Below are 11,239 nucleotides of genomic sequence, written 5' to 3' on the forward strand. Positions count from 1 at the left end.
TTGATTCACTACTACCTTATATAAAAAAAAAACCAGGAAGGTCTTCATCACATTCGCACCAAACTTCACACTGTCCTTTTGAAAGTTTTAAATAGTCTATTTGAAAAAAGTTATGGGAAGTCCATATTTGGATTCTTCGACACCAGAATACCATCTCGGATCTGTGATTATGGATATTGCAAATCATAGGCTTTTTAGACCGCCACGTTCTTACGGAACACAATACTGCTAAAACAACCCGTTTGTTCTTTAAATTTCAATTTGCCAACAAAGGATTTGACGCAGTTAATTTAAGTAATATTCTTAATCACAATCTTTTATCCCACCATATTTCAAGTTGAAGTCCACACCTTATATTTCTTACAAATATACATCGACTATTGCTTTTAAAACTTTTTAATTACAAAAACTCAACAGTTCCTTGCAGAACTTTTCTTTCGTCAACTTTCCTTAATTACATGTAGCAATATACGATTATCACCTGCAGGAGTTTATGTCTGCCAGTTGATTTGATACGCAAGAGCATGCTCTACGTACGAACGATTTCTAAGATTAGTCAAGCTATTGGCAGATAAGTTGAAGAAACAAGCATATCAACGGTCTCGTGTAGGCCATCTTTCGAAAAATGTTTGTATTACCCTCTCTCGCCTGACAGGCTAAAAATGGCCGGACTATTAACTCTTTTTAACCTCCAGGAAAGTTAACGATTTTTTTTTATTCCGAAATTTTCTCATCCCGTCAACAAGTATTTTAATTTTATTAATACCTTTGATTTTAATATACTTTGAACATTAAGCATTGATGCTGAAATTTTCTGGGAAAGAATTTTTTTTTCTCACCTGCCTACCTACCCAATTTTTTTAACCCTGAGTCGGGTGAGGGCAAACAAACATTATTGTAAAGATGACCATAAATCCAACATTTTGCAAGCTATATGGTCCATACAATGAAATTAGAGGTCTGTGTTTGCTCTACTCAAAATTTTTATTGTTTTAACAGACTTTTGAGCTTGGCAATTGTTCGTTATCTTCATATTTCATTTAGTTTTAGACTAGCTTCAATGTGATTTATATCTCGACTTTTGTCAGACGGAAATACTGAATCCACCAAGTTTTGCTGAAAATCTATCTTCCAATATAAAACACAACAAAATAAAGGATGCAATTTTATTAGGAAAAGTAAATAACAACAAAAAGTGATTTTCAAACATGCAGGTAGTTGTAACGAAAAAAAATATGATACTATTGAAGTAACCCTAAATTTTTAAATCATTTGACACATGATTATGAAAAAAATGCTCCAAAACATAAAATTTTTGTTTCCATATCAAGTCAGTTTTCAAGTCATACCAGTGTCAGCTCAAAAATGTAAAACTGGTCAAAAGAAAAGACCTTTCAAAATAAATATCACAGAAGCTTTAATGAAAGACTGCGGTTTGAGTTCACTAAGAGAATGTTCCATCACTAAATGTCCACACTCTCCACATTCAGAAGTCTCCATTGTCCAGTTAGAAGAAAGGCACAGACGCCACAAAGCAGTGAGAGTCAGAAGTGACAAGAATCTCTGGTCCATAGAAATTGTCTGCTTCCAACAGTGTAAAACTGTTAGGTAACAAGTCATCTAGTAACAGGCCTGTGTTAACCACTGGTCTGTAGTCCTCTGTGAGTGTCTGTCAAACATATTTCATAATTAATTTACTTTGTAAATCTCAGATGAAATTTGTAACATGAAAGTTAATTATCAAATGATTACATAAAAGCCCAAAATGCATTTTTTGACAGTTTTGCATATATATGCAAATTTGCAGTTAAGCACATGTAGTGCCAGGCCAAATCATTTCACATATAATTTTAACTCAACAAAATGTTTGAGCAAATTTAAAATACCTTTCTGATAGATGTTGGCTCTTTTCTGGACCCAGATTTCAATTGGCTACTTTTCGCAATGACCTTCTGGACAACACTACCAGACAAGGATTTATGCTGAAATTATTTTACACATTTTACTTAATTACTTTCATTCACAATATTTGATGTTTTATTTATACACACTGTCAAATTACATTGTTTTCTGTATGTTACCTTTTGTTCCAATGCAGACTGCTTTGATGGCACTGAAGATATTGATACAACACTTGGTGGTTCCTTATGTTTAAGGCTTGAATCCACGGTTTTTGTTGCTTTTTTGTCAGGAGTGGTAGCTTGTTTAGGAGTAGAATCAGATCTGTCCTTATCATTTCTACCAGCAGTGGTCATTTGTTTGGGTGTGGAATCAACACTTTCCTTTTTATCATCAGTAGATTCCCCATGACCCTGAAACCATCCATCACACAAATTTATACATATTTTAAAACTCATTTATTCTTCTTGACTTCTATTAAATATGTAGATTGATATCAGAAATTTATTACACCTACCTGTTTTTGTCTGTTCAGGATCCTCATAATTCTGGCAACATATGGAGGATATTCTACTGGGTCTGTTTGAATTTTGGGTGGAACAACAATGCGTTTGACTTCTTTCTAGAAAAATAAAGCACAAATCACAAATCCACACAATTAAACTTGTAAGAATCAGGATTTATTTTTAATGTTCTTTTAAATTACCTTGCCACCTTTCTGAGTGACAGAGGATTGGGCAGAATTCTGACTGTGGGTCTGGTGCAAAGTTGCTTCCATTTGATTCCCAGTGGTCTGCTGCATGGGTCTCACATCCATATTAGCCAAATTTCTACTCCCTTTTGCCACTGATCTGTTGGAAGTCAAATGTTTGCCCGTATTTATATCTGCATATTGTCCTTGAGAAACATTTTTAGGAGTCCTTTTCCTTGACTTTTTTGGTTTAGCTTTTGTTTGTGCCTCCACTGGTGCCACAAAAGTGGGTACACTCTGTGGGCTCAGACTCCATGTTTCCTGATACAAAAAAAAATTAGTTTGTTTTTGGTTGAAAATGTTACTGACTTTCAGCTTAAAAAACACACTGAAAATTATTTATAAAAAATATAATAAACTTACAAACTGAGCAGCAGAACACCTCTGGGGATAATCAGGTGATAGTCCAGTTGTTGCCACATTAGGTGTGGGTGTCACCAGAGGTGAGTATGCACTCTGGTAGTAATTACCATCCCCATAGATTGTTTGGGTTGGTAGATGAATGATCTGGTCATACACTCCTACAACTGATGGAACACTGATGATGTTGGTAGGAACTTGTAGCTCTGTTCCCTTAACCCATTCATCTGGCACAGTGATTGGAGTATAACCTTGGACCTCAAAATTTCTGGGTAAAATCTGTTTATAAAAACACAACAAAGTTATCCAAAGTTATCTAGAGTATTTTTTTTTTTACAAAATTATACATTTTACTAATTGAGTTCATTCTGTACATTTATTTCACTGTAGTTTTAAAGGGGCCTGGGCCACAGGCACTTGTTTCTGTAATAAATTTTTGACCCATAGTATAATAATATTATTATACTGTGGGTCAAAAATTTATTACAGAAACAAGTGCCTGTGGTGCCTGGGCACAGATTTTTAAATGTTGCTATAGCATTTCACATGGAAATATAATTTAAAAAAAAAACTTTATCTGGAAATTATTGAAACTACAAATTTTGGGATGTATTTGATTGACACATGCTTGCACTTTCACAAAGAAAATGTTATCCTTAATACTTAGGAAAGGTAGAAATTTTGTTGTGTATTAATGAAAAATATTAAAGCTATAATCCAGAAAACTCAGAGAAGAAAGCCAACTTGACCGGTATTGTCAGTCCGTGCTCAGTGATGTGTGCAGAGTTTAACAAATTGAACACACCCAGTGAAAAAAGAAAAAAAAAAGAAAAAAGTCATATAAATCTTAGATTTCATTGCAAAAAGTTCAGCATGAGTAATCTGGAAACTGCTTTAGGCAATATATAAATTTCCTTGGCCTTTGACCATTTGATCTAAAAAATAATAAAGACCTTCTTTGGGTCATTAGAAGTAATGGCATTTTGTTGCAAAATGCAATGTGTGCATTTCTGACCATGACCTTTCGACCTCAAAATCAAGAGTGATCTTTTTAAGCCATAGATAATTATGATATAATATTTCATTACAAAAGCTTAAGCTATCGCTATTTTCTGACCCTGACCTTTGACATTTTGACTACGAAATAAGGGTCATTCTCCAGTTATAAGGAGTTATGAATATGGTGTACACTTGCAATTCAAAAGTCCAATTAGCTCTAAGAAAACAAAATATATGATCTGGAAACCATTTCATGCAATATATGAATTTCTATCATGACCTTGACCTTTTGACCTCTAAATTAATATATTATTCAATTAATAGAGAGTTATAATATAAAAGTTTATAGCAATAGTTCAAGGATGAGATATCAAAAACTTAAGTGTTACACACAAACAGATGAACAGATAGACTGAAATTAATATCCCCCACATTTAGTGAAAGTGGGGTCAAAAAGTATGTGTTAATGAGAAAGAAATTCATTGTATGTTACTATCCAATAAAACTTCTCATATTTGAAAATGAAATAAACAGAACATTGTGTGATTGCATGTTTCTTGAACATAAGATACATGTACTTACAAGTTCATTTGCAGAAATTGGCTGTTGTAGCTCTGCCTGTGCCAAAGTCGAGTCTGTAACTTGGACAGCAAAACCATTCTGAGCTGAGGGATGAATGTTTCCCTGGCTGTTTAAGACCAGCTGTTGTACAGTAGACTGATCGTTGTATTCTGTTTGCTTTTGCAGTACAGTCTCCTGAGACTGCTGTTGGATGGACGTACATGGTAGGGTCTGTCCTGATCTCAGCACATTTAATGTCAGTTGTGGATGCACATTTGTGCAATCAGTCTACAAAAGAGGACAATTCAAAAATATCATAGATGAAATAGGTGAAGATAACGAACAGTGATCAATCTAAAAAAAAAATTACAAACAACACAAATCTGTAAACAGGGCATAAAACACAGACCACTGGAAATTTTGGAAATGGGACCAGGTGCTTGAGGGGAGTAAGCTTCCCCTGTTGAATGGTCACACCCACAGAAAGCCCTACGTATATATCATGTAGATGGGATATTCCTTAGTCTAATTTAGTATAAAAAACAAAGGCCTAACAATTGGTATGAAATACCGGTATGTCAGCTAAAATCCTACCCAATGATAGGTTGTATTTGCTATCAAGGTCATTATTACGACCACAGAATTTACAAAATGCTGACTTTAAATGAGGTTGTTGAAATCCCTCTAATATCAACTTTTGTCAGTAGCCTGTCTTGGTTTAAAAATTGATCATACTCAGAGCAAGCTTTTGAGTTGGGAGACATAAACACCATATGCAGGTGATAGTGGAATATGACTTCATAAATAAGGAAAGCTGACAATGAAAAAGTGGAAGTCATTTCGTTTGTCATACAGTTTAGTTGTTAGCTGGCCCTTATCGTCTATTATCAGTAAAACTAGATAGAGGTACTGTGGGCATACTCACAAAATCATACTTTCTGCTTCAATGCTCAAGTGCATTGTTTCTAAAAATAACCTTGAACTTGTCAAAATGACTTACTTCAAGAAAATAAGACACCCTTTGATCATGAGTAATCTTTGTTTAAAGCATGAACTATTAGAAAGATATGGACCAGACACAAATTTTATATTTACTTTTCTACCAGTGAGCCATCTTTCCATAAAGTATCAACTTCTATTTTTTCTCCAGTAGTAAGTTGTGGACACTTATTCTGGTAGTGACTTTGAACTTGCCCAAACGATTGGGTCATGGTCAGGAAATATGCTTTGGTCATAAGCAATCTTTGTATGAAATGAGCTTCCATTTCTCCATTACAAAATATGGCTAGGACAGGTTAATTCAATTTTCTAAAACGTGACCTTGAACTTGACCAAATGACCTTTGGTCAAGGTCATGACACACTCTTAGGTCATAAGCAATCTTTGCATAAGGCATGAACTTACAGTGTTTTTTCATTTGGAAATTATGGACTGGACATGAATTTTACTTTCTGCTAGTGACCTTGAAATGCCTAATTGATCTTCATTAAAGGTCATGACAGATCCTTAGATCTATACAATCTTTGTGTGAATTATGACCCAATTTTTCTACATTAAAAAGTAATGGCCCAGAAAGGATTGCATAGACAGACTGATATACCAATGAACATAGGACAATCATGATACTCCCCCCTCCCAAACTCCAGTTGCAGAGGTTTGGAGTATAACAACAGTTGCAGAGGTTTGGAGTATAATAACTAAATAAAAGCACATAAACTATAAGATGATAATATGCACATTAACCCAAATATGAATGTACCTATTGTTGTATCCCTTTCCCTGGTTGAGAAGGATACACAGTGCAATTGGTGATATAACTGATTGACCCTGAATAAAGGTCATGACATATCCTCATGTTATATGCAAGCTTTATGTCAAGTTTGAACTTCCATTGTTTCTTTGTTACAAAGTTATGGCCCAGACATGATTGCAAAGACAGATGGACAGATAGATAGATGGACAATAATGATTTCTGTACACCCCAACCCAACTTCAATTTTGTGGGGTATAATAAAATGAACTGAAAAATCAGATAAAAAGACTCTAAAATATTTATACCTTAACCTAAACTTTGTCTACATACCTGCTGTTGTATCCTTGTCCCTGGTTGAGAAGGATACACAGTGTATGAGAAATTGGTGACATTAGGGTCAACTGCTTCAGTGCTGGTGACTGAGCGACCATTAGGAAGAACTGTTGAGGTTATGAATTGTTGTATTTGTTCATTGCTCAACAAAGATTTTGCCACCTGAAAAGAGAATGCAAATAATAGTGTACATGTATTTCTTAAATTCAACTCTTATTAATGAACATTTGTATCTATATATATATTTAGGCTATGTAGGTCCCTAAAGATGAGAAGTTTTTAAAATTAACATTTACATATATTCCACGTAACTTACCCCATTTGGCACCACTCTGCCAGCTGTACAAGTGGGTCCTGTGTTTTGAAATACAGCTTGATTGACAGCTTGAATATAATGCTTTCTTGGTGGCTCAACCTGTGATAAAATGAATAATTATACAAACGGATGAGGGTTCATATTTTGCAAATCAGCCAAAATTTCAGAAAAAAATACAATAAAAAGTGAAGGGAAAAAAAATTCTGAAAATATATAGCAAAAAGTAAAAGAAATAGACCAAAAGTTGAGAGAAGATAGAAGAATATTGCAATAGAAATAGATTAGAGAAGATTAAGATTAATATTTTAAATCAACTTACTTCTTTTTTACATCAATATATATGACATATAAAACAAAACTGAGACCTCCTCAATTCCCCTGGAAGTGGTGGGTGTGGTCAAGATGTCCACTCCCAGCCTCTTGTAAGTACTTGAGGCAACTTCCGGGTTGGCATACTGAACATCCACTCTCTTCTGAAATGACATAAAATAAAATGTTTTAGCAATTCTGTTCCATCAAGTGTAAAATTTAAATACTACTTAAGGAAATGATTGTAAGCCCTGAAATCACCTGATTAATGTTATATTATGAGAAGATACGAGGGAACTTTCAACAAAATACTTAAAATGATCTATTATTTCCGGATCAAATTACACATTCAAATAGTATCAGGAGCCCCCCTCTTTTTTTTTGGGGGGGGGGGGGTGTCCAAGAATATTAATCTTTTGCTGTTTACTTTAGGAATTTTCATCTAAATTCTGATCCTCCTTTTGTTTTTTTTTTTTTGCCCTCTCCCAATAACTTAAAGTTTTCAAAGTTGGTTTTTTTTATGCTTTTCATTTTTTTTTCAGGCATATTATCCCCCCCCCCCCCAAAAAAAAAATTTCCTCAGTTCAAAAATGATGTTAGTGTCCTCACTGTTAGTTACAGACAATGGATTTTTTGCTTTGAAAAACTATTTTAAAAATGGAAAATATGTACTTGAATATATCATATAGAATAAGAAGTAAAGATCCAGAGATGCAAAAGTAAACAATAGGCCAATGGACCACAATGCTCAACTGAGTAACTTTGGCCATGCTCTTCTTCACCTGATTTCCCTCCTTGTAATACCTATTGTGGCCTCCCCCAAGGGGTCATGATTTGAATAATTTTGAATCTACACAACCCCAGGATGCTTCCACTCAAGTTTCAGTTTCTTGGCCCAGTGGTTCTTGAGAAGAAGATTTTTAAAGATTTTGCCTATATATTTCAATGTAAAACTTTGATTCCCTAATGTGGCCCCGTCCTACACCCAGGGGTCATGAATCGAGCAAATTAAAATTTACACTACCCCAGGATGCTTCCACATAAGTTTCAGCTTTTCTAGCCCCGAGATTCTTGAGAAGAAGATTTTAAAAGATTTTTTCCTTTACATCTCAATGTAAAAATTGTATTCTCTATTGTAGTCCCACCCTACCCCCAGGGACCATGATTTGAACAATTTTGAATCTACACACCCCAGGATGCTTCCACATAAGTTTCAGCTTTTCTGGCCCAGTGGTTCTTGAGAAAAAGATTTTTAAAGATATTTTCTACATATTTCAATGTAAAACTTGGTTCCCTACTGTGGCCCAGCCCTGCCCCCGGGGAGCATGATCTGAACAATTTTGAATCTATGCACCCCAGGATGCTTCCACATAAGTTTCAACTTTTCTGGCCCAGTGGTTCTTGAGAAGATTTTTTAATGATATTTTCTACATATTTCAATGTAAAACTTGGTTCCCTACTGTGGCCCAGCCCTGCCCCCGAGAGTCATGATTTGAACAATTTAGAATCTTCACTACCCCAGGATGCTTGAATGCTTCCACATTAGTTTCAGCTTTTCTGGCTCAGTGGTTCTTGACAAGAAGATTTTTTAATGACCCAACCCTATCTTAATTTTGTCTTTTTCTTGATTATCAAGCCCCCTTTGAAGGGGGCTTGGCCCTTTATTTTAACAATTTAAACTCCCCTTTACCTAAGGATGCTTTGTATATGTGTACTATTTTAAACAGCAAATTGCCAAAAAATCGTTGATTTTTTTGTTTTTATTTTTTTATATTTAGACATACATAATAAAACACAAAAACAACCTGGAAAAAAGCGCCTGTGATTTCAGCTAGGCCCTTAAGGTCTTTTGCTTCAAGTTCGAGATTTTAGATTCCTCCTTAGCAACAGACACCCTAAACTTTTCCTCACAAAAGCAAATAAATATGTCTATTACCCTCTTATAGCTCTGTCCGTTCATTTCTGTAACTGTATTGACTGTATGTTATCAAATATTTCAGAAAATCTTCGCTCTGCGAAAATCACGTCTTATCTCAACAACTGATGCTGAAACAATGAGCTGTATCCAAAACACATCACACAGCCTAGCAATCATGACGTCATCACCAAAACGACAACCAATGAAAAAAGGACTAAAATATGATCCTAATTTTAGCATTCGGAATTTCCTCGGAAGTAATTCCCTTCAGGAAGGAAAAAGTGAAATGAAACCCTGTAAAAAAAATTCTAAAAACATACATCTTTGATAATCTAACCGGGCTACATGAAGGAAGCATAACTGGACATCTGTGAATAAAATGTTCCCTTGTAAAGTCCGCCTATTGTCAATCTAAAAAATAAACATAAACAGATAAAACATACGATTGGCCACGGCTTTCCGTCGTATTCTGCCAGTCGGGTGTCTCTCCAAGGGACATTACTGCTAATTCATCGATTGAGTTATCCTTCTTGATTATGTAACTGGTGTATGTTCAAGGGAAGCTACTTTGACAGCCTTGTGTTCATTTGTTTTTCTCAGGTCGAATCCATAGTCCTCTAGCATTTTGAATTTTTAAGATAGTACACGTTTGTCGAATCCATTGTCCTCTGGCATTTTGAATTTAAGATCAATAAATAAAAGATAAATAACTCAGGAAAATCGTCTCATCGATGAATCTTAATATACATTTACTATTTGTATCATTTTATGCATCCTAAAAGTTGACAGCTAACTCTTTTCATTAGTACATTTGTTGGTTGTTATATTTATAACTATGATTTCGGACATTGTTCATATTTATGCTCCATTGCGGGCCCAAAATGGTTGAATAAATATTTTATTCTATTCAATTCTCATTACCCCCCCCCCTCCTCAAAAGGAACGAAACCGGGAAAAGAGAGATTAAAACAATCATAATGAAAGTGTGAAAATAAATTTTAAAGATTGTATAAAATGGGTTAACTCGCATTTACAAACAGAAAATTTAATACACTATGGAAGGAATAAATACCATATTAAGGTAGTCTAGTTCCTTTCAACATTATGTTCATAAGGCATTAGGGTAAAGTTATGATAGTGAGTCGGGCACCCTTTCTTTTCTTTTAGTATAAGGGCCACATCCGATTGCGTAACCTCTGGTATTTGGTGTTGTCCAAAAGAGCTCTAAGTTGTCTATTTATTTTTTTTTTTTATCACATCGGTATTTTACTTCATAAAGCTTTAAAAGACTTCATATTCATAAATAAATTCCAAGCATCGAAATCTAGCAGAGGGGATATCCCCACCCACCCAACAGGGCACGTAACCCCTTTTTTGGAAACGCATCTTTGAATAATAACTACCCTGGCTGCCTACCAAAAGTAGCACCCACAGCGATCTTTCCGGTAATCCTATCATTCAGAGATGATTTGGACACAGTTTATTTTTCTGAAGCTTTCCAAAGACAACGTTAAATCACACATCTGCAACAGCTGCACTTATTGCTGCGTGCCGCCTCCGTCTGTATACATGTGAGATTTCGGAATATCTGTTAAGAAATTTATTCTGTAAGAAATAAAAATAAAACCCCTCAGATATAGTTAAAAGTTCTAATTAATTTGGTAAAATAGAATTTTAGTGTACAATTGTAGAATTTTAATAAAATCGAACGTAGTTTTAACATTGAAGATCTATTAATATATTTTTGTGTCATCTATGGGATGATTGATTACGACTGGTTATAGAAAATTCTTCATTAAATTTGGTACATGTATTTCTAATATGTGGAGGATAGCACTGGCTTTGTGTCTGAAGTAATCCTACAGCCATAAATTATAAATGTGAATGATATAAAACGCTAAATTCCCATATTCTTGGTTCCAGTTTGAGTAATCCGCTTTTTATTGGTGCAGACCTCCTTATTTTTGTAATACATGTGTTTTAAAATAACTACAACCATTTTAATCAGTTTTTTTCTTCATCGAAAGGTCTATACAATAT

General features: G+C 34.6%; 1 protein-coding gene and 1 long non-coding RNA gene across 2 annotated transcripts; both read right to left on the bottom strand.

Annotated features, from left to right (window-relative positions):
• Window positions 1-1,415: 1,415 nt before the first annotated feature.
• On the bottom strand, window positions 1,416-4,633 carry LOC133206012 (uncharacterized). The gene is made up of 7 exons (XM_061341918.1): window positions 4,592-4,633; window positions 3,014-3,289; window positions 2,606-2,911; window positions 2,417-2,521; window positions 2,082-2,312; window positions 1,887-1,982; window positions 1,416-1,669 (listed from the first exon to the last, which is right to left on the bottom strand). The coding sequence occupies exons 3-7, from the start codon at window positions 2,714-2,716 to the stop codon at window positions 1,508-1,510; spliced, it is 705 nt and encodes a 234-aa protein (XP_061197902.1). The 5' UTR covers window positions 2,717-2,911; window positions 3,014-3,289; window positions 4,592-4,633; the 3' UTR covers window positions 1,416-1,507.
• A 22-nt stretch (window positions 4,634-4,655) lies between these two features.
• Window positions 4,656-7,432, bottom strand: LOC133206014 (uncharacterized). Its single transcript, XR_009723689.1, has 4 exons — window positions 7,292-7,432; window positions 6,973-7,071; window positions 6,654-6,818; window positions 4,656-4,858 (listed from the first exon to the last, which is right to left on the bottom strand). It is a non-coding gene; the product is annotated as an uncharacterized LOC133206014 (long non-coding RNA).
• Window positions 7,433-11,239: the final 3,807 nt, after the last annotated feature.

This window comes from Saccostrea echinata, unplaced genomic scaffold (assembly GCF_033153115.1).
Source record: "Saccostrea echinata isolate AGI-Se365-2 ecotype Australia unplaced genomic scaffold, CSIRO_AGI_Sech_v1 ptg000054l, whole genome shotgun sequence".
Lineage (NCBI taxonomy): Eukaryota > Metazoa > Mollusca > Bivalvia > Ostreida > Ostreidae > Saccostrea > Saccostrea echinata.

What these genes read in the sequence shown, in the direction of transcription:
- LOC133206012 (XM_061341918.1), bottom strand. Translation starts at nt 2,716, where the DNA reads ATGGATGTGAGACCCATGCAGCAGACCACTGGGAATCAAATGGAAGCA. An exon ending in TCCTGAACAGACAAAAACAG is followed by an intron (nt 2,313 to 2,416) that starts GTAGGTGTAATA and finishes GGATGGTTTCAG; the next exon opens with GGTCATGGGGAATCTACTGA. An exon ending in AGTCTGCATTGGAACAAAAG is followed by an intron (nt 1,983 to 2,081) that starts GTAACATACAGA and finishes AAATAATTTCAG; the next exon opens with CATAAATCCTTGTCTGGTAG.